General features: G+C 34.3%; 1 protein-coding gene across 1 annotated transcript in view; it reads right to left on the bottom strand.

Moving 5' to 3' along the window:
• Smp_162340 (putative phosphatidylinositol 3-and 4-kinase) overlaps positions 1 to 24,738 on the bottom strand; it is a gene marked incomplete at both ends in the record, with an annotated part of 68,635 nt that overhangs the window by 21,138 nt on the left and 22,759 nt on the right. Inside the window, 18 exons of the mRNA XM_018789878.1 lie at positions 422 to 666; positions 6,594 to 6,818; positions 7,295 to 7,357; positions 8,142 to 8,638; positions 9,995 to 10,342; positions 10,428 to 10,632; positions 11,176 to 11,283; positions 13,327 to 13,464; positions 13,636 to 13,753; positions 15,479 to 15,675; positions 16,141 to 16,282; positions 18,153 to 18,450; positions 18,484 to 18,575; positions 21,238 to 21,357; positions 21,500 to 21,571; positions 22,212 to 22,390; positions 23,256 to 23,414; positions 24,291 to 24,398. Coding sequence (XP_018655277.1) covers positions 422 to 666; positions 6,594 to 6,818; positions 7,295 to 7,357; positions 8,142 to 8,638; positions 9,995 to 10,342; positions 10,428 to 10,632; positions 11,176 to 11,283; positions 13,327 to 13,464; positions 13,636 to 13,753; positions 15,479 to 15,675; positions 16,141 to 16,282; positions 18,153 to 18,450; positions 18,484 to 18,575; positions 21,238 to 21,357; positions 21,500 to 21,571; positions 22,212 to 22,390; positions 23,256 to 23,414; positions 24,291 to 24,398 — 3,314 coding nt within the window. The remainder of the gene's footprint in view (positions 1 to 421; positions 667 to 6,593; positions 6,819 to 7,294; positions 7,358 to 8,141; positions 8,639 to 9,994; positions 10,343 to 10,427; positions 10,633 to 11,175; positions 11,284 to 13,326; positions 13,465 to 13,635; positions 13,754 to 15,478; positions 15,676 to 16,140; positions 16,283 to 18,152; positions 18,451 to 18,483; positions 18,576 to 21,237; positions 21,358 to 21,499; positions 21,572 to 22,211; positions 22,391 to 23,255; positions 23,415 to 24,290; positions 24,399 to 24,738) is intronic.

Raw genomic sequence — 24,738 nt, 5'->3', positions numbered from 1 at the left:
CTGCCCAAAGATATCGCTAAATTAGTACCTAAAACCCATCTGCCCAAAGATCTCGCTAAATTAGTACCTAAAACCCATAAAGTAATTAAGCGGTTTCCATAAGAAATCTTCATTTACTTCGGACTGAGAGCAACGTAAAATTTAATTTTTTTAACGGTGATTATGAATGGAAAGTTGTTGAAAATCACAATTAAACGATGAATATACCTTTCTGCCTATGTGAATTTTGTAATTTGCAAAACTAAAAAACTGTCTCATTCAAGGTTTATGCATTCGTTGGTTTGATCCCAAAACAACTTGATAGCGAAAATTAATATACTCTGCCAAATTGTTGGTTAATATTCAACTATTTTAATCCAATAAATTAATATGACGATAGATACATAAATTTTGAAAATTAAAGCCAGTAGTTACAACTTACTTCCTGGCTAGTTTAGCACGTTCTAGCCAATTATAGCCTAAAGCAGTACGTAGTCGCGATATTGTAGAATTCAATACTTCTCGATTAGATATTTGATATGTATCGCTGTTAAATGAGCTTAGAGCTGAGGTGACAAGTTGTAAAGCTGCATGTTGAATAGCTAAAACTGGTTCTAAAGTGTGAAAAGTTGGTCGACTAACACGAATTCGAGTTTCTAACAACTTTAAAGATGTCTCAACAATATTCTAAAAAAGATTTAACAAACAGCATAGATAAATTTGTAATAAAGGATTTAAATTATATTACTTACGAAGTATCAATATCGTTCTAATTAAAGGATCACTTAGCTTAACACTAATAGCCTACTACATATGCATTTAGTCACTAATAACAAAATATTTGAGATGTCTGTATAATGTTTATCATGCCAACTAGAGGTTAAATAAGATAATACACATTTCAAACATAGATTACAATTTACAGCATCTCTACGTCTGAGATCAATTGGTTACTAGTATAACATACACTGTCCAATACAAAAACTGTTGTAGATGAAATGTCATGAAATAAAACATATGCTAGTCAAACGTTTTGTGATAACAAAGATAAAAAGAATTATGCAGTAGGACTAAATGCAGTAGGACTGAATAAAAATTGCGGTACGTTTGAAGTTTGCGTTACGATCACACGGTATTTATTACAAAGTGCTTATATATCGCTAAACCCTAGTTTATAAATCAATAATAACATTCAGTTAACCCTTGAAGAAAAATGGTTCGACTGACACAAAAACGAGCTCGAAAAAGTCCTATTTCTTCAGATATTAACAACTCTGGTCTAACCTATACCCCATGCTCTGCAACTTCTGTTGCACCAGATAATAGTGGGAGTGGACTTATTCCACACATGTTGCTGGATGACTCTATGTCTAACTTAATAATGAGTTCTAACTCACAAACAGATGGTATCGATCATATTAAGAGCGAATTAGCCGCTGTCTTTAAGCAATTAAGTGATATGCGTTCTAAAGTGAAGTCACTTGCGGGCTCTTTATTAAAGCATGATGATCTTAAACTAGAGCTAAAGACACTGTCACCCCTTCGACTGCTGTTGTCAAAGGATATAGTTACTTCTGAACTCGAAGACAGGATCAAAGTAGAATCCGTTATTGACTTGATAGCTAATGAAGTCACCAAGCAAACAATCTCTCGAAATAATGTGATTATATATAATATACCGGACAAAGTTGCCATTAAAACTGTAAGAAACTCGATACTAAAGGCAGCTAATCTCCAGGACAATCCATGCCAATGTATCCGACTTAACAAAAAGCATCAAAAATACTCGTGCCCTATCCAGTTTAGATTTGATTCCCATTTATTAGCGGAACGTTTGAAAGAATCTGAACAGCTAGTCTGTGCGCATACGAAGTTTAAAAACGCTCGTATAGTCTCAGACAAAACCACCAATCAAAGACTAACATAAAAGCGTAACATGAACGAAAATAACATTGTTGAGATCACAACAAATGTGATCGCGCCAGCAGCTGAACCCACTGGTGCAGCTAATCTATCTCATGTTAGTCAGTGTACTGATATACCAATGCAGTGTGCTAGTTTGCCTCTCATACCCATAGTGGCCCTAGATACCCAGGACATATCTGATGTAGACTCTAATGTCATTCTTTCCAGTGTAATATCGGAAGCCAAGGATCGAACACCTGATTCTATTGTGAAGGCTCATAAAAACACTGCTAAACCTAAGAAGAATATACCAATTAAGAAGAAAGTAAATAAAAAACCTTCTGGTTCTAGACCGAATACCAAAAATATTTCAACGGCCTTACCAAACAAAAGTACAATTTCTGAAACCATGCTTGACCCTACTCACCGTAAGGGAGGTTATAAGGACACATTTCGTTCAAACGTTACACGAGACGGCCACTACAACCATCATGTAAGCAGGCCTACTATTAGACAGACGGCAATGAACCAACGTGCCCCATGGTTTCCCCCAAATGTTATAAATAATAAACCTGCAAGATGTAACTCTTATCATCACTCTTGCAGTGGGGAAGATGGTATACTAGATTATGCACCATCAACGCAACCCCAACATGCAGGCACCTGTCTTAATTGTCCACCAAAACAAGTACAACCTTACCAAAATAAGGAATTTTTCGGCCTCCAGAGATCCCTTGTTCCACTAGCTCTACAATTCGCTCATGCTATAGCCTATGCGATCCGGAAAACACATGAAACCATAGTCCAGGCATAGCTAGAACTCATACCTTCGATAAGGATGCTCTCGGTTTTTTTACACTACACACTCCCTTTTTAAACTTATTACTTATTAACGCACGTTCACTTCTGAACAAAATTTCAGCCTTGAGAACCTTAGCCTTTCTAGCCAAGCCTTCTTTTATACTTATCACTGAAACGTGGTGTTATCCAGCAGTGGCCGATTCCGAATTAAATATCCAAAACTATCGACTCTATCGCTGTGACAGAGAAACTAAGCGAGGAGGCGGTTGTCTTATATTTGCTTTGGATACATTAACAACTAACAAAGTTGAAGATAGTATCTTGAATAGTTTACCTGAATCGATCTGGATATCAATCAATACCCTAAACCATAGTCTACTCCTAGGTCGTATATATAAAGCTCCTGATAGTACTGATAATTTGAATGATCGTATTATCAATGCATTTATACACGCATCTACTCTAAACTTCAGCGCTAAGATTATCACTGGTGATTTCAATTATCCTGGGATTAACTGGAGTACCGGTAGCTGTCAGTCTAGCAATGATGAATTTTTATCAATCCTTAATCTGTACTGCTGGTCACAGTGGGTTCGTACCCCAACAAGGGGTGATAATACACTTGATCTAATATTTAGTAGAGATATCATTCCCCTATCTGTACAAGTATACAACGAGTTTGAAAGCAGTGACCATAGGATAGTAGCTTGTGCTCTCCTCATCCATCCCTCCTACAACCGACCAATTCAAAGAACCCTGCAATTATAGAGACTATAAGCATGCAGACTGGGACCTCTCGCGCTCACTGATCAAACTCTCAGACTGGGATGAATTCTTCTCATGTAATAGTCTGACAGATGCCATCAACATATTCTATTTGATTGTTAACTCTTGTCTAGACTCCTGTGCACCAATTAAAGACTTACAGGATTAGTAAACATTACGAATTATATATACCAGCTAAATATCGTAATAAACTAAGACGCCTAAAGAAACGTTATTTTAAATCTAACGACTTCACGGCAGTCACACAAATAACAATAATTTTTAACCAAATTAAAGAGAAACATAGATTAAAAGCCATCAATGAAGAGCTATTAGCACTAAGTACTAACTCAAAAGTGCAAAACCTAATCCACCTTTACAATAAACGTGCTAAATCAACTCAAAAGGTTGATATACCATGCATCCTGTATAACAATAGTTTTATATATGACCCAAAAACTATAGCAGACCTTTTCAGTGGTAATTTTGCAAATGGCAAAGAATCCATAAATGGCTCTGCTTCTAGAGTTATATGCATGACTGGTAACTCAATTAAATCTATCTCCTTCACATGTCTGAAAATTAGTAAGGTTATAAATAACCTCAAGGTTTCGAAAGGTCACGGAGCAGACGGGATTTCATCATTTCTCTACAAATATGGTGGTACACATATTCCACTTCTCCTTAAGCTGTTTACTCTCTCTGTGGAATCAGGCTCTTATCCTGACCGTTGGAAAACCGCGTACATCATACCACGTTACAAATCCGGAGATAAGACTGACATGAACAACTATCGGCCAATAAATATTACTCCAGTTATCTCTAGGATTATGGAAAAAAATATTAGTGACGAACTATCCAACTATTTATTGACTGAACAATTTATTGATGATTCGCAACATGGATTTCTTAAAAATCGATCCTGTATGACATGTCATTTTAACTTCTTTAATTTAGTCTATTCGCTTCGTAGCCAAGGATATCTAGTATTAGTGCTATACCTGGACATTTCTAAGGCCTTCGACATGGTCAACCACCAACTTCTCATAGGTAAACTCGCATCTTATGGGGTCCAAAACCCGTTACTAGCCTGGTTTGACTCCTTCCTCAGCAATCGACATCAAATAGTTAAAATGAACTCTTCATTGTCGAATACCGTCCCTGTTAGAAGTGGGGTAATTCAGGGTAGTGTCTTAGGTCCTTTGCTCTTTTTAGTTTTCATTAATGATATTTGTGAGTGTTTTAGTGAGGGTAAGTCCCTTTTGTTTGCAGACGATCTTAAGGTGGTGTACTCATTTTCTCCACATGAGCTGAGCAATATTCAAAATTGTATCAGCTCGGAGCTTAACAATGCAGCACAGTGGTGCTCGAAATGGCAACTGGAGCTTAATACAGCTAAATGTGGTTGGTTATGCTTCGGTGATACATCACTCAACCTCGATCTAACCATAAATGGTGAAATGTTATCTAGGTTACACTCAGTAGTAGATCTAGGACTTAGGTACTCCGACGACTTGTCGTTTACTGAACAGATAATGAAACAAACGTCCAAGTCTCAACGCCTTATAGGTTACATAACTCGAAACCTTCATAACAGCGAATCTCGTATTCTAATGTACAAAGTCTGTGTTCGGCCACTCCTCGAATACTGCGCGTTTCTCCTTAGTAGCACGCGCATAAAGGATAAATTAAGACTGGAATCAGTACAGAGACGATTTACACTTCGTGCTCTTGGAACTGATAGTGTCTTGACATATAATTCGAGGTGTAGTAAACTAGGGCTTGACCCTTTATAGAAGAGGAGACTCAAACTTAACCTTATCTTCTTTTTCAAAATACTTAACAAACTCTCCTTCACATCCAGCCAGGCGATTCAATACGCTAAAGCCTCACATTACGACATTCGTAACTCCTTGTCATTAGCCAAACAAACATATTCTAGATCTTCTCTCTATATGAATTACTTTGCCTGTAAGTTTTCTAGGCTCTGGAATAATTTACCTCAAACTATCCGTATGTTAAACTCTCTCCCATTGTTTGTTCGCTCAATTAATGCCTTTTGCTCCTCTGAAAATGCATTAAATGTTCTAGCGCCTGCAAGTGTATCTTACTTCACAAGTGAAATTATCGGAACTTTAAGTGTTTAACCTTTTACTTGCTATCATTGTTTTGTTGTTCCGTGCTCTTTGCTTTAATCTTACTTTCTCTAGTTGTAGATAATTATCAATAACTCGCTCTGGCACTGGAAATAACCTTACAGAACAATGTTGATCAATCATCAGGCTATCCACTTAAGAAAAAATGACAAGTTCCCTGGTGTTGCATTGGCCTGCCATATATAAACTATTTATCAATTACAAAACCAGCAAACATAAAACTTTCTTACATTTCATGTTTGCTCTCTACATTAAATGTTGATTTTTATAACAATCTGATCATGCCTGTAAACTGGTGTGAATTCTGTAAATATTATTTTCAGAATATATATTATTATTATTATTTTGACCCGAAGATAAATTTCATAAGATATTATTCAGAACGCAAGTTATAATTAATTCATCACCAACAAATAGGTATCCAAACCAAGGTTGGACTTGATAGTTTGAAATAAATTGAGCACCGGGTAGAGTTAATAATAAATATATATATTTTTTATATCCCAATGAGTAAGAAAATTGTATTTCTGACGTTTTGTGACTTAATGTCAGCCATTTTTCCAGAGTAAATAAATATCAAACATTAAATCAACACACGTTTAAATAGTATAAAGGAAACAATGCCATTGTTTCCTTTGAAGAAGTGGCCTACATTGAGAAGTCACGAAACGTCAAAAATACAATGTTACTACTCATTGGGATGTAACAAAAATATATTTATTATCATAATAATAAATATTCATGATACACTGAAATGAATTTACCATAGGTGAATGGTCAACATCATTTTATCTATGAAATATGTGACTGATTATTCTTACTTACTGCTGATGTGACATGAATCAGATTGAAAAAAGTACTGAATATTTACATTAAACAAGACCGGAAAGAGAAAAAGTATCAAGAAAAATAGATGTTGGTAAACTTGATATAAAAATAATTACTAGAAAAATTGCAAGACATATAAATAAGAAATAATAAACTCACTGAAAGGTTACTTTCTGATGATCGAGAATTTGTTGGATTTCGAATTTCATTCATGATAACATCACCTAAAGAACTGATCAATTCAATGTCAGATAACGAGCTTAGACGAACTATTGTATCATAAGCACGTATATAACCACCGGGACCTTCAAGTGCAGCAGCGCCCAGTTCAGTCACTTGATCTATTCTTAAACGAGCCAAGATTTTTGACCAATCAGATGTTCGCTTTGAGAAAGTAACAATCAAACAAATGATCTAGTTCAGTACACATACAAATTATGATTAAACAAAACCAAATAAATAATTCAGCGACAAAATTTTTCCGCAAATACTTCAATCATTTAAAAGATAATTAACCAAGAGAATAGTTTAATACTTCGTTGTCGCAAAAGTGGAAATCATATTTACACAAAAGGACCTAAATAACCATTGTTATATATATATGATTCATCAAGCGGTATTTAGGCGACTAACATTTAAGGTAAATTAGCCGTAATAAAAATTAATCGTAAGAGAATCGCTGTAAGCAAAATCATATTGTTTAAATTACCCAAGATATATCCAAATGATATTCAAATGAAAAATAAAATGTGTTTAACAGCAGTAAACTTTATCGTGTTGGCACAATTAATTTATTCAGTTCATAAATGGTAAATTGTATTAAATATTGTCCAAGTTACACAAAAAATATTAAAACTAACCTTATCTTTCATTGCTAAAAATAATCGCCCTAGTCCAACCGACCAAGAACATTCAAGGAGGTTCTATAAAAATATAAAGAATGTAATAATTTGGACAAAATGACATGTACAAAACAAATATTTATCACTATTAAGATAAACTAAGTCCTGATGAGACGGAAATCAGACTAAATCCTTGGTAAACTAAAGATATATATGACTAGAATTATGTATCAGGGGGTTTCATTATATGCATCTGCACAACAAAAATACTACACAGAAAGCGGGAAAAAATCACCAAAAATAACAATCTATGGCAATCAACTTCATAGGGTCAAATGGTTACACGTTATTAAGATACAGTATTAGTCAAAGAACACTTCATACGAAGGTGAGAAAGATTGATTTAATGAGCACAATAATCTTTCACAGAAATCAAAGTTATATAAAACACTAATTTCAAGATTATGCTTGAAATATCTAGAAAAGATTCGGAGAAAAATAGATCAAAAGACTAAAAAAGTTCAGTTGGGATCATTTACGAAATAATAAAAATTGAAGTACCTAATTTTATTAGGTGGTACACAACATATATATAATTCTTTAACCATTTTGCTTTAATACAAACGAGAGAATTATTATCACAGAAACTATTCACATTTAAAGAATACGTGTATGGTCTTGTTTGAAAACGTTCTAAAAACAAATATCTGTATGAAGAACTAAAATACTAAATATTTGCAGGAAACATATTTCTTAATGTACATAAAATTTAATATGATTTCCATGCTTAAGAATTATGCGCAAAGTTAACCTTATTTGGTCAGACAATCAATGAAAATATTAAAAAGTTATTCAGAAAACATGCCATATTAGTAGTTTCCTGTAGAGTTTCCCAGTCGCCTAAACGCCAAGCTGCTTCCGCTCGATGAGCGTTCAGGCAATCTACCCAAACACTTGAATTCCCAAAAGTATTCGAATGGGATTTTGATTTTCTCACAAGAGCACCTGCTCGTTCAACTAGACCATGTAATCGAGCTGGATCAGGAAGTTCACAACGAAACAGACCACTGTACATCAGTAAATGCTGGTTATCTCGAATTTCTTTCGAAGGCTGTTGACATTGTGAAGAACGGTGACTAGATTCAGAAGTAGCCAAGCTATGTTCGTAGGCAGCAGCAGCCATATCTAGCTGTCCTTCATTTTCTAGTTCTAGAGCACGAAGTAATGAAAAGCGTTGTGCTGTATCGCTTAACAATTTCATATTTTTATTACACAATTTTGATTCATGTTGCTTTTCCTTATAAAATTCCTGCCTAAAAGCGGTAAACGATAACTGAGTAGCTGATAAGACACCTGCTAAACCTGAAATTTAATAAAACACGAACAGAATGTTAAAGACGCATAGTTGAATGAAATAAAAGAAACTTATAGCTAAACAAATACATATAGCTATTAATTAACTACAAAAACACACTGAGTTAGATATGTGAAATGTTGATGTTCAAAACTAATCCATTGAAGGTGGTAAATAAGTGGAATTCGAACAATAAAAAAACCTACTGATTCTCTAAAAAGAATAAAGTTTCAGCGAAAGAAATTTTCTTCTCGATGATAATATTTTCTTAAGCTGTACAATCGTATTGACAGGTCATTTTTTACATTGAGTTCATAGTAAAATAGAAGAGTGTTACAAAATTATCAAAGACAATCGGATATAAAAGTTTATCCAGATGGAGTGGTGTTGTACAATTTAATAGAGTCATCAGAGATTATCAAAAGATTTCAAATATTAAAACACGACCGTTTATAAATAGAAGGGTGTTATTTTAAAGTAATTGCAGTCTTTGAAAATTTTCAAGTATGGATGTTGCATCATTTAGCGAATAAATAAAATATTATCAAGAAATATAGTTTGTTAAGTTCCAGAAGTAACAGGAAATACGATTGACACAATAAATACAAAAGGTGACTGAATTATTATTAAAAATCGACATCAATTCTGTCTTGAATACATATCCTTACAGTAAAGTGAAAACGATTAGCAGTTGCCCAATGTTCACAAATACAACTGAGCTAAGACAAACACACAATATAAAAAGTAGTCGTAGATTTACAACAAAATGAATAAACAGATGACTTCTAAGGACGAACAATTAAATAGTCAACCGACTAAAGAAAGAAAATAGTGGATGGCAAGTAAAATGTATGATTAGAGTAGGATAATAGTATCAGTTAAAGCAAATCTGAATGGGCAATTACTCTATAACTATGAAGTCACTTGAATATAAGTGTTATCAGCGAAGCCAGAGAACGATGTCACGGATACATGGATTGACGAATCAACAAAGAGGAAGAGAAATAATACAAAATTGTAAGCGCTTCATATCGGATCTCTTCACTAAAAATCGGGAAACTAGTTATAATTAGAACGCATATAATGCTTAGTGCATAAGGATACTAAGAAACGAGCCAGAAATATATAAGCATCGTTTAACTCATAAGAAAACTATAATAAACTTAGTCTTTCTGAGAACTAGGATTGATTTCTAGGATCTCAATAACAAACATATGTTGACAACACAGCTATACTTAGTGTCACATTGACTAATTACATGCGAGCTAACACAATATTCAAGACAAAATGACTGGTAGGTCAGTTTATTAAAACTTAATACTGGCATAATATCATCAAAAAATAGAGTTGAAATAATCTCTTACCATCTGAATCGTGTAGAGATGCATATGTATCCAGTAAGCCAACAAGTATTGTGAAACCTGTCTTACCAAGTCCATTAGAAAAGTGCAGAGTAGATTGTATATCAGAGGATGAAATAGAATTTATTCCAACTTGATCTGGAACTGTTTTCGTAAATCCAAGAGTATGATCAGTATTAGATCTACAAATAGCAGTGCCAGTGACAAACGCTGATTGTTGGGCTACTGTATCCTCACCATATGCTAACTCCCAATGTAATAATGCCCTAGCAAAGCTGCCACATCGTACACTGGCTTTGGCTTGTAGTAAATTGGGAATGTTTGAAAGAAATGATGAAACACGTTCGATACCTAAAATGTGAAAAGCGATACAGGAAAAAGTAGTAATATGTTCAAACTATGCAACATTTAAAATTAAGCACAATATTATGCTCACCCTCGGACGGTGCTACAGCATGTTGGAGAACATTTACATCCTTAGGGACATTCTGAACAGCAGTGGCAGATTTTACAGTCGACTTCGTTGCTTGATATTCCTGTTGAATCCTTAACCAATGCTTTAAATAATCCAATAAACTGAAAATTGTTTGAACAGACAATGGGAACCACGGTTGCCAAGGTCGATAACTTGGAGGATGATCCTTAGTTATCATTAAACAAAAATGAATAGAATTCAAGACTGAATAAACAGAGATAAAGGAAATTGAATGTTTTATATGGCTAGGATAGTTTGAGACAGAAAACTATGAGCATCTCATCTGTAAGGGAGCCATTTTTAGTAAATATATACAGACACTTCGATTGGGTAAAAATACGAGTGGACGGTAATTTTAAATACTCGAACTAAGTATTACACTGATTACTAGCTGTCTTATTTTTACATTTTTAATTCAAAATACTGATACATAATATCACTAAACGTTCCCAGGATGAAGGAACCATATCAAATAATATGGGAATTATTTAACAAAACTAAATTCATCAGGCAAAACAGTAATTTATAAAATGGATTAACTAAACACGAAGTAATTCATTCTAGTGAATTTCTGTTTTACGTATGACCACTAGCTGAGTATTGACCTTAGTAATAATGCACAATATGTAGTCGCTCCAAGAGTTGTAAGTAATTAAATGAATGATTTATTGTGGAATATTAAAAATAAATTAAAACTTCAATAGCGTACTTCCTGAAGATTGATATTTTTTAAAAGATAGTCAAATTCAATATGACTTCCATTCTCATGACTCGATTCAGTTACTTCAGTGAATACAGCTAAAATTTCAGATTTAAGCTGGAAGATAAAAGAGCACAATGAGATCTTTCAATATAAAATGTATTTATTCTTTTTAAAAATCACAAAAAAAATCAGAGAAAAATTTATCCACCTGCATACTTATAGCCAGACCATGGAACGCATTGCATCGAGAATAGGAGGTAAGATACTCATAGTCGAGTGAAATGAGTGCTCAGATTTTCCTTAACGACTATAGTCTAAAAATTTTAACTATTATGAATCAAAGTATGGTGTGTTTTTTAACCACCTACTAGTTTAAACTACGAGGCAATCCAATTTCGTACTACAGATGAATATATATTAGAAATTTCAGAACATAATTGTATGCTTTCGGTTACAAGCGTATTTAATTGCATTAGTTTTAATATCAAACATACAGAAATTTAATGAAGAATCCAGTAGAAATGTGTATAAGAGAAATGAAGTAAATAATGACTGTCATATATGCAAAGTACGTTTCGAACACTTAAGCAGATCAGAGTTAAGGACTTCAACCGATTAACTCTTCTCCTCACTTACGTAGAATCTTATTTCTAACACTAACACAGTTCACTCTTTTGCTACACCATAAGTGCATAAAGGAATCAATTATTTACGGCTAGTCCGGTTTATAGCAACTTTGGCTTGTTAGTGTATAACTATAATTTGTTTTGTTTTGTGGTGTAATGCGGTCCAGTATGTCTGTTTATAAACCCAAGTGTAATGGAAATAAATAGCAATAAAAATAGAAGTTTAACTGAATATTTCTCTTTGGTCTTAATGCTGGGTATACAAAAGAAATTGTGGATAGGTGATCAATGATAGTATAGCTTGCATTAACGCAAGATCCACTGTGCCGACCAGAATGTATTTTTGCTTAAGGCTTAAGATGCTAGACTATAACTGGAATAGCAAATGGGGGTGATAACGAAAAGCAACAGAAAAAGCCTCTCAGCAACTAACGAAGAATGTTTCACTTCAAAGAACACATTAATGACATATTGGATATACGATTTCATAAATTATTTATACAGTAGAAAAGAAAACTTCTCTGACAGTTTCAAACGAATAGAATATGGTGAAGTACTTTAGCTTCAATAGACTACTAATACTACTACTTTAATAGACTACTACTGCTTTAGGGTTCTTATCACAGAAAAATTAAGATGATTTTATGATGTTTAGGCCTTGTTTCAGCACGCATGTGGAAACAATATTAGTGATTTTTATTTATTTATTCAAGTGTCGGGGTAGTCCATAAGATTTCTAACAAAAGACAAGAAAGGCTCAGGAAAAACTAAGAAACATTTTATCCAATCAGCGTTCACTAGAAGTTTTGCCAGAAGTATCACGAAAGTGAAAAGTCACATGTAGAGGTTCTGATTGGCTGATTACTACACTGCTACAATGTTTAGTAGTATTCCAGAATTTTCAGGAAAACCCAAGGACTTCTAAAATAATATAAAAACTCTATACTTTCTGTACATAAATGAACCTTTGAAGTCGAGTGCTTATCGCATATTTTGCGCTTTTTCTCTCGTGTTCAAGTCGCTTGGGGTTACGAGACCAGATTAGGATCCGAGTATAGCGTTCAATTAACAAGACTTATCATTAAGTACACAAGCATTGGTACAAAAGTGCACCAAAATATCTATGTGTCACACAAATAACTGGATTTGTGTTTGGGCTGAAATACTATCCAGTCGCCCGAACCGAAAAAGATGTTTTTCTTAAGAAGTCACTCCCAAGTCTGTGACCTTGAGGTCTAATCTATACTGCAGTGGAGAACGTTAGGAAATGCAGTCCCATGTTAGCCGATGACTAATAACAGGTTCATACGCCCTTTATTCTTCCAGGATACTGGAGCCCATGTGAACAACTGGTTTTAAACTAGGGTTTTTCAACTCCCCTAGGTGGGCCCTCTGTACCGACCACCCTAGTTTAAGCGCCAGACATTTAGTGTCCTCTCAATTTTGTAAACCAACACCACCACCGCTAGGATGCAGTGAGGAGGAGTGATGAGAATCTACAAGCATGTCAAACACGTACTTAATCACTTACTGCAGATATTCCATTTTCCGAATCATCTAATAGCACTTGTAAGGCAGAATGTTCTAGCATTAATCTAGCAAATGTTGCATCAGCTTTTACAACAGGTTCACAGAATTGAAAAATATTAAAAACGACAGGAGATTTGATCTAGAAACAAGTGAACAAATAAGACAAAAAAAATACAAACAGATAATTTTGTGCTTTAAACGACAAATGAATTTACAAAAGATTCATGACAAGAAATCATCATAATGATGAATAACATTACAGAGGGAATATGAAAAGAATAAAGGGCATAAAAGCTAAACTAAAGCTTACGTGACTACTTAAAGAACCAGACCATAGACGTATCCATGATTCGTAATTTAAATCAACTTCATTTGTAATTATTGGTATACGTATAGCTGACCAATTGATAAATGATTCAACAACATATCTGAAAATAATAATAATTCAAAGTACACGTAATTTAAATCAGCAAAAAGTTTTCTAGAAATATGTAAATAAAAAAGGAGGAAATAGCTTTCAAAGCGAATATGATAACATACTCGTAAATAGTAGTGGTAAAAAATCACCAGTAAAGATTTAATGCAGCAAAAATTGTTAATATTGAAGTTTGTAATGGATTTAGGCTCATCAATGAATTTAAGGCTAAATAAATGCTATAAGCACAGCACAAAAATTACTGCACATGTATAAATAAAAAAGAAGAAACAGAAAATAAGCATAGTTTCTGGAAAAAAGGATGATAAATAGACAAAATCAGTAAACGAAATCTAAAAATTTAGTATATGAATGAGTGGTGATCGTTAGTTCTTGATACAAAGAAATAAAAATGAATTATCTATGAATCGCCCTTATGAGATGAACTTTCAATGCCTGATAGTAATTAGATGAAATTATATTCTGGATTCCTCATACATGTTTGAATTCAGTTTACCAACGGTGATTATCATATTTCAAAATAGAGCATGAATGCAAAAACTATAACAATCAATTTAAAATATGCGAAATTCGAAGTATACTGACGTCTAACGGATCTAATATTTGTCTCCACGTAAATAACGACTTAGATACAGTCTATTGATTGTGCAGTTTTTCTACGGATTCTTGACTCACTATTTAAGTAATTGAAAAGGTTTTAAAAACTGTAAATTAACTAAAGCAACTGTTAAAAAATGGATATAATACACAGAACTAGACATACAAGACACACTAATAACCGCAACAGCAGAGAACGGTAATGACTGAGAATGGCAGGATATTACGATAAACACCAATTTGGAAAGACAAAGGAAGTAAATGAAAAGATTGACTGATTTAACCCATAAGTTTGATATCTAATAGTAATATGATTAATTTATGCAAACTAATTAGGTCAAATTATAAAACTTTTGCAGAAAACGAGTACAATAAATGGGGAATCAGGGCACAACTAATTTACAAGAAAGATCCTGGAATCAAGAGTGAGCAGAGATTACTCAAAACTCATACTTCACTGGTTTAAAATTAATGCCATCTAGTTTAAGGAACAAGTCAATTTTCCGTTATAAACATTTTTCAATGGATCAATGTAACTAGACAGACACCGGATATTTACACACACAGTCATAATAAACCTTCTTCTTGCCTCCAAATGCCCTGGTATGGCCGAGAGTGGGGAGAGCCCACTCTCCCTCTCTAAATGCTCTCACATGGCCAGCGAATATATAGCCTCTACCAGGGAAGTCCTACTCACTGCCTTCTCGTGGCGGGGGTGTTGCTTACGAAAGTGAGAGGACGAAAAGCGAATGTCCGGCGCTTTAACCGGGTTGGTGGACACGGAGGGTCCACCTAGGGGAGTTGGAAAACCCTGATTCCAAACCAATGGTGCACATGGGCTCCAGTATCCTGATGGAACGAATGGCGAATGAACCTGCTGCTGGTCAACGGCTACCATGGGACTGCATCTCCTCACGATGCTCCACTGCCTTGTGGATCAGACCTTTCGGTCAAAGGCTCCGGGTGTGGGCCCCTAAGAAAACCACCTGCTTCAGTTCGGGCACCTGGGCAGTATCACAGCCCTCAAGCAAATCGGATGAGATTTTTATGGCGCATATGTATCTGGTGCTTCCTTGTACCAATATTTATGTGTTTAAATATAATAAAAAAACTTACTTACCTAGAAGTAAGAAGTGGTGCAAAAAGGTCACGTAAATGCTCAGGGAACAAATTCCATAATTCGGAACCCCAAAAAAATGAGCTGAGTGAACTGTCTGCAGGATCTTGTGCTGTTAAAGACGATGAATTATTTGATTTTCCAACGTCTGGTACTTTGAATAACTTTAACAACTCTTGAACAGCTAGGGCTGCTGAATCCTAGAAATAAGATATATCCAACACATGATTGTAGAACAAGAAAAGATAGAGACGCTTTTTACTCATCTATAAAAGTTGTAATATTTGCCAGGGAAATTAGAAAATTTACTTGTGACTAACTGAGTAACATGTGCTCCTGTGTTCCTGATGGGCAATGGGTCAATTGTTTCATACATTAATGATTTAAACACAAATTATTGTAAATTTAAAAAATTAGTAAATTTGTGCACTTTACAACTTTAGTTTCTTAATATTATTGAGTATTTACCGTTGAGAAGAAACTGTTCGTTGTATTCTATTTTGTAATATTCGCCTAGTTATGGTTAATTTAAAGTGTAAACTATTCAAAAATAATTGGACATTTTTCAGCCTTTAGGTAATTTGTTTGCAATACATGATAAAGCCCAAGAACTTTTAGAGAAAAAATTATTTTCCATATATATATTCAATATATTTGGTACTTACTAATTGTCTGGGACTAGCAGCACGTAAATATATTTTTGCTAATTCACATAGAATATGAAATGGAAAACGACGATCATTTACAAATATGACGGATTCTTTTTCGTTCTGACCAGTTTTTACTTCTCCATTAGATAAATATAGCCTGATATAATAACGAAAACAAAGTGAGTGGTGTAATTTGAACAATAATAAAAAACTGAATGGAAATTCGGTAGATGATCTAAGTCAAACTGGTAATATAAGTAATAATTAAAACTGATATAACATAGTTTGCCCTATTCAGTTTACACATTAAAATGGTTGAGTGAATTAATATACTGGTGTGTGAAGGTGCAAATTTTCGGAATTAGGTTTACATAGATTGACAACTACTGGTCGTATAGACAATGTTAAACTGTGGATGATAATATCATAAATATAATTATTGTAAACAAGAATTCAACAGTATATTATAAAAGTTTATTTAATTTCAGTTGTTAAATCGTTCAATTATTCGATAATTTCCCTCTCCTTCATTGTTCATATAATGCCGCTAATCTCTTATACTCCGGGTGCCTATACTTAGTTAGGTTTGCGACTTAACAAATAAGCTTCGTTCATCATTACAAATATTAACTACTTACTTACGCCTGTTACCCCTCGAGGAGGAGAATAGGCTGCCCACGAACCGACTCCATCCGACTCTATCCTGGACAACCCTTTCCAGTTATTTCCAGTAAATATTCATCGTTTTGATGTCTACTTCCAATTCTTGAGGCAGTGTATCATTTGACCCTCCTACTTTCTGCGTCCGATCAGGATTCCAAATAATTGCTTGCCTCGTGATGCAGTTTCATGATTTCCACAATGCATGTCCTATCCATCTTCACAAAATTTTCCTAATTTCCTCTTTACGTGGAGGTTGGTTTGTTCTCTCCTACAGTAGGCTGTTGCTGGTGGTTTCCGGTCAACGGAAATCGAGTATCTTGCGTAGACAATTGTTTATAAATGCTTGTGTATTTTGAAGAAGATTGTTGTAGTTCTCCAAATTTCAGCTCCGTACAGTAAAACTGTCTTCAAGTTCGTATTGAAAATTCTGACTTTGATGTTGGTTGAAAGTTGTTTCGAGCCCCATATAATATTCAATTGTAGGAATGCGCCTGTTGCTTTGGCAATCCCAGCATTGATGTCTGCATCTGATCCTCAACGTTCATCAACGATACTTCACAGGTACGTGAACGTTTCCACATCTTCCAGAGCTTCTCCATCAAGTGTGATTAGGCTGGTGTTTTCCGTGTAGTATTTTGGAATCCTAATTTTCTCCTTGTGTACATTTAGGCCTACTGATGAAGAGGCTTCTGCTACACTGGCTGTCTTCACCTGTATTTGTTCGTGTGTATGGAATAGAAGGGCCAAGTCATCTGCGAAGTCTAAACAGTCTAGCTGCATCCAAGCTGTCCATTGTATTCCATGCTTCCCCTCAGATGTCGAGGTCTTCAAAATAAAAGTCAACCACCAGAAGAAAGAGGAAGGAGGAGAGTAAGCAATCTTGTCTGACTCCGGTCCTAACTTGGAATTCGTCTGTCAGCTTTCCTCCATGAACCCCATTACAGTGTAATCTGTCGTTTGAATTCTGTATGATGTTGACGATCTTCTCAGCTAACCCCACCATGGTGTCGAAGAAGTTTCCATAATGTTCTCCTCTCCACAATTTCAAATGCTTTCTCGTAGTCAACGAAGTTGATATGATCGATCCAGTTCTCTGTATTAGAGAGACACAAATACAGATGTCGCGACTATAAAAAATTCAATTCGTGCTTCGAAAGAATAAAAAGCATAATCAATACTGACACTGACAAAAATAAAAACGTTTATATTGAAATGAATTGCAAGTTCACTGGTCGCAGAAGGCCTTATTAAAACTGAAAAAACACTGAGAAGGGATTCCAACAAATAATCTGTAGTAAACAAATACAACAGTTAGTGACTCAGTAAGGATATCTGAAACGAAAAACTATGAATTTACAACATACTTGCAAGGATCAACAGCTCCCAGGTTCCCAAGCCACTGTGCATATAACAGTCTCATTTTCTCATCAGTATCTCTAGTAAGACCCTCCAGTAATGAAGCCACAATATCAGCCAACAACGCCGTATTTCCACGAAACGAAATCCCACATACAGAATCCACACAGTGTATTGTATCTGAAGACATGCTTCGGATCTCACCTCCTTTTGCTGAAGAAATCGAACGGTCAAGTAAACTTGGCAAACCCCAAAGTCTAGATTGTAGAATTTTGCCGTGTTGATCATTTGCTCCTAAATTTACCTCTGACGTCAAAGTAAGTCTTCGAACAGACCTACTAGAGTGTGTTAGAGCTGATAACCATGCTGTAAGAGGTTGATGGAATTCCGCCTCTGTAGAGTTCACACTATTAATGAAACACGTTGCACGCCTAGGATAAAACAAAGTATGAGGTACATGAAAATCCAAATGTGTATTATAAACTCGTAGAAAATCCAATATTTACATAAAGCATACTAGATCTTCAAAGAAATAGTTTTCTTTATTATCACGAGGAGAATAAGAGTATAGATTTTAACAAAAATAACATGAATTCGTTTTCTTTTGTTCGTTTCACGTCAACTGCTTATAATTTATACGATTGAAGTTGGTTAGAAGTGAATGTGTATTATCACGATGGAGCGAAGATTTCAATAAAGTTAATGAATAAAGTACAGTTTATTAGTTAAATTTATTCAATAACACTATTGAAATCTTCGCTCCACCGTGATAATACACATTCACCTCTAACCAACTTCAATCGTATAAATTATAAGCAGTTGACGCGAAACAAACAAAATAAAATGAATTCTTGTCATCCTGTTAAAATCTGTGACTCAATGAAATATACAACTAATAACTTACCATGGACATAAATCATCCAGAATTTGTTGACATGTCAATAGAGCAGGTAGTCGAGGCAAAAAGAATAAACACGATAATCGATCTCCAATTTGTTCCCTGAAGTTTGAAATAATTTTCGGTAACAAAAATTATACTTTTATATTTCATTAGTAACAGTAAACTGGCATATGTAAATGTCAATACAAATAAAAATCTGTTTTTGTGACAAAGTCACCTAATTGTTTCTTGTATTGTATATAACAAATACAATATGATCTCAAACTTAGTGATCTTGAGTATAAAATTGTTTTCTTTTTCCTTATAAAACATCTGTGTACACTAAAATTGATATCAATATCCTTGATTTTTCTTTGTTGTGAAGATTGTAAAATTTGACTAATATATAATTATAGAAAGGGTTTTGTGGAGATTTAGTATTTATCATAGTTGAAAGCGTGAGTCAATTGAAGCTAGGAGCTCTAGTGAGAAGCAGTGACCAGTGGAGTTCAAAACCACGTCTGTCGCGAGACATCAACTCACAGAAGACAATTGGTGAATGGTTGCTCAACTTCGTGGATCAGTTGAAGTTAGACATTAACACCGTTGGATGCCAGCTCAGTGGTCTATCGGTTAAGGGCTCTGGCGCGAGACTGGTAGGTCCTGGGTTCGAATCTTGCGAGTGCGGGATCGTGGATGCGCACTGCTGAGGAGTCCCATAATAGGACGAGACGGCCGTCCAGTGTTTCCAGGTTTTCCATGGTGGTCTAGCTTCAATTGACTCACGCTTTCAACTATGATAATATATAATTGATGTGTGGGTGATAATGACAATGATTGGTTGTCTTGATGAGTCGGACATTAGATAGGATGACAGGTGTTATGTGTTATATATTCCCCTATCCTTATTATGTATTGACTGTTCCTTGTTGATGGACACTTATTGATTGACTGTTCTTTGTGTCGGATTTTGGTGTGGAAATATATTGACGTTATAGTCAGGCTAATCTCGTGTTCTTGATCTGAGTTGTGTTGAAGTCCTGTAGAATAGACACTGGGTGGGAATCTAGTGTAGATATTCGTCTAAGGTAAATTAACGTCCCACATACGTGTAAAAAGTGAAAGGACTGTTATAACCAGAGACCTCTAAAGTTATAACAAGTATCTTATTATTATTTATAACAATAATAGAACTCTAGATTGTACATTATCTGCATATATCAATCAAGTATTTTTATTCATAATTAGACTTAACGATGCATATGTGTGCCTTGTCCTACGTTGTAGCTGTTTTGCAAATTGTTTAATGCTTGAGTCTACATTTTGTGGGAAACCACCTTGTACCAATTAAAATGCATAATCTGAATAAAGCCAAAACAACCACTGAGGCGAAATGATATGAATTTATTTGAGCTTTATTGGCATAATTCAGATTCATAAAGTTAACTAATTGTGTACAATATATAACCTTGGAAATATTTACAAACTGATAAACAAAGAGAGTGAAAAGGGTACTGTATTTTCAGATATCCCTGTCTTTACAGTTGATATTGGTGACTTCAAAACTTAATTTTACAGTATAACACTCCGAATTCCATACTAAAATGGTAAGTAATAAAAAGTATACAAGAAATGTTACATGAAGGACCACAAAAACCCACCACAATACAGCAGATAATTGAATGTTTATAGGTAATATTTGTTCAAATTATTTTGGTTTAAAAGATATTTGAAGGAATGTCGGAAATATTACCACAAACAACTAACAAAATACAACTTATCAATGAAATACAGAAGAGCTGTACTTTCCTCCATAAGATGGTATCACGTGTAAACGACGACTTACCAACTCTGATTCCGGTTAAAATCGCAGGTCGAAGATGAGCAAACTACTTCATATTTGGGTACTGAATTGTGCTATTTATCTATTCAATGTTAGACTAGTGAGCACTAGGTTTCAAACTCAAAATAATTACCTCTATTTTCATTAAGAAATCCCCTATAAATTCTACAAATAGCTTACAATGTCTCTATGATTTCAAACTGGAAAACTGAGACGTACTTGGTTAACTTTTCTAACTATAGATAAAATTACACAACTTACAGTTCAATGATGCAGTATGTAACTGTAAATTAGGCCGTAAATATAGAGAACAATACTTATGAGTATTAGTGAACTAAGCATTCAAATTTCAAAAATATGTTCGACTAACCTTTTTTCTAGAAATAGATAATGAAATAAATCTACTACTTGATCAGAGTCACTGGACAAGAGCCCAACAAGAGTAGCACCTAAGTCAGGGAGTAATTCTTCTAATGATTCTGGTTCTAACCTAAAAAAAAAACATTTGAATAACAGATTGAAGGAGCTGGTCGGGGCTGTGGAATGGTCAAAATGTTAAATCGAATCTTTGAATAAATAAGAAATTATGGGATAAATGGATAGAATTCTATTCAACTTATCGTGGGACTTACATGCGTATAAAGCTACGCCATGCTTTTACAACAACTTTTCCAAATGGTGATGTGTTATAACGCATACATATTCTAAAGGAAGAAAAAGTATTCCATATTGATAATAATGATAATAGTAACAATTAATCAGTATACAATGAAAAGTCTAATTATACAACAGTTGTTATCACAGCACGTACTTAATTATAATAAACAATTTTTCAGGGACGTTTATTTTATTTAAAACAGATTGTTTGTCAAGAACATTATGAAAATAAGTTTATATCAAATTTATCAATGAAATGCTCTGACAAGAATATGAAAAGTCAGAGGATTGGTATTATGTCTCTTAACTTAGAATATGGAGAAAAAGACATGTTAATAACTTTACGACATTCATTTAACACAAAGAGAATTAAGAACAATCACTTTAAACTATTCCAAAGCCCGTTTGATAAACAAACTATCGTTTTATCAAACTGCAATATTTGAATTAGGATTAGAGTTTACTTGTGGAGGTAAATACTTAACAAAATGTGGGCTGTAAAGTAAAATGAATTTAAAATAATGGATTGACAGTAGTTTTAACGCTGATCAAATATCGAATGTGAAAAATCAGGTTTTATTGTAGTTTATAAACTTTTTACCCACTAAAAGCGCAAACTAAACTCAACCAACATCACAACGAAAACAGAGATTAACCAAGGAGAGTTAATGTTTATGTATAACTTACTTAAGATTAGCCATAAATTTCGCTCTCATACGAGTAACATGGTTTGAACCAAGAAGTTTTATGAATACAACTAAACTTCGTAAAGCTGACCAACGATGTTCAAGTATAACATCATCATTCAACAGCATATTATCAAAAAATGCCAATATCCCACAGACGTAGTGTCCTAGAAAATCAGCCTACGCGACATACAAAAGTTCAAAATGCAAATCAATTATGATACAAGTTAACTGAAATACGAATTAACACAAAAATTTGAACTACCTCCGTGATTATACGCGATAAATGAATTTTACTAAGAAAGATCTCAGCATTAATTTTGTGTAACTAACGAATTTTTACTGGAATGAAGTAATGAATGACTCTACAACAAGCAACTACATTGCACGACAATTCCGAGGAGCACTAATAACGTGATAATCAACAATGACTATAAACGGTTACATAATTGAAATATTTCTAAGCACGTCCCACAGTCATGTAGATCAAACATCAAAAGTAAAAGTGAGATTATAATTATCAAAACCACAGCTAATATATTAGTGACACATAAATGAAAATGGATAGCATTATTAAACATAATTTAGACAATAGATACTTGTTAAACTTTACCTTGAATTGAATTACCAGTACACGACAAATGAAAATTTCAGTTTATCTGATCTGACTAAATGTCAAAAACCTGACTTAACGACATAAAAATCGTACCAATGTGTTAGAGGTTTAACACTACTTGTGTGAAGTCTGAATCGTATATTACGTACGTAAATATGAGTTTCGATGTACTGAGCATCTTATTGGATGAAAAGCTAAACAAGTATGCATCAAAAGCACAGGATCCTATGGGACAGAATCTGTTTCTTTAAAACTGACAAATATCAACAATAATTTTGTGCAACAATCATCATAACAATGATATCTAAATATTCGAGTAAAAAATATGACGTTATGTTTATATGGTAGATCGTTAGAAATACACAATCACGAACAAAATGCTAAATTATAAACAGTTAAATTTACCAGAACAAAGTTTCTCCCACTAACGAGTGTACGACTAATTTGTGGAAGAATGATTGAAGAGATCCATCGTAGTCCTAAACAAGCCCCAACACGATAAGGATAAAGTCGAAGGATAAACTGATGCATAAGACGAGAAATATCATTTAGACGGGCTATTCGTTCGATGGACATATTTAGATGAGCCTGGAAGAAAATAATACATGTAAACAAGATTTCAACTAATAACGGTTCCACAAGACTTCACATACTGGTAATATCAATGAATGGTTACTAGTTTTCCTCTATACTTGCGTAGGTCTTTTGCATTAAATAAAACTTTATAAGTAAAAAACAATTGGTCGGAACGGAGGTAAATGGTACATATGACAAAACATGGGTGTTTTATATAAATCAGAATTTAAACAAGAGACTAAATATCAGCTAAGTAACTTATGCATTAGACACTTGACAAAAAATTTGAAGAGAAATTCACCGAACAGTATCTAATCCACAGTCAATGTAAAGATATAGATGCCATTATTGAATTCCATAGAAATCTGGGGTGAACAAAAGATTATTTAGTCATAAATCAGCTCATGATAAATCTTTCCCTATTTTATTTAAAACATGAAGGATACCTCGATGGTTTAGTATTGGACTCTGAATATGATTTTTATCTGATTAACAGAAACTAATCCTCACACTTATTCCGGTAAGATTTTACCAGAAAACGAGTAGTCGAATTTTAGCTTAGTGGTTACAACAATCAGTTTTCAACCAGTAGGTCGCTCATGCAAACCCTATCTAATCTGGTTCAGGTAGTTGGTAAGTATCACTAACTATCCTAACGAAATTGTGGCTCAATGGCGAGTACATAAGCGTTTACTTGGTGAGCTATCTTTCCAACAAATTATGCAGAACAAATATACAATCCATATACATTGAACACAATAATTTATGAAAATAATTATGTTAATATTTGTTGCTAAAAGGTAGATTCATCCGCTGAAATCTAAGTAGTAATCAACAAAGTAACTGATAAAAAAGTGATAATTATTTGAGACAAGAAAGTTTGCTTACTTCGAGAAAGGCCAAATGAACCGCTTGATCATCTTTTGACGTACGAGTGAAAATGTACACCAGAGTTTCCGGTAGAATACATAGCTGAACGATTTTACCAATATAATCCTACAGTGAAGGAAATGTAATCGAAATGAATAATTTAATCTAGAGATCTATCCTATCGATTGAAATCTTCATAGACATTAGTTGATTGGGGATTTACACAAAAACATAGAAAAACCTTTTAGTAAACTAATAATGTATTGGTAAGCAGAGATGGATAGTGGCTAGCAGTGGAATCGAGGACGCGCGTTTCGTCCTATTTGGGACTCATCAGCTGGATGTACCTGCATCTCAGAGTTGATGTTCACTCTGGGACTCGAACCCAGTACCCTCGCTTCAAACACAATCGCGTTATCCACTCGGCCACTGAGTCCTGATAGCCACTTGCTTGTGCGATGGGGTG

The sequence above is a fragment of the Schistosoma mansoni genome, chromosome W (genome assembly GCF_000237925.1).
Source record: "Schistosoma mansoni strain Puerto Rico chromosome W, complete genome".
Taxonomy (NCBI): domain Eukaryota; kingdom Metazoa; phylum Platyhelminthes; class Trematoda; order Strigeidida; family Schistosomatidae; genus Schistosoma; species Schistosoma mansoni.
The sequence above is the reverse complement of the archived record's forward strand: the minus strand, read 5'-3'. Positions and strand labels throughout refer to the sequence as shown.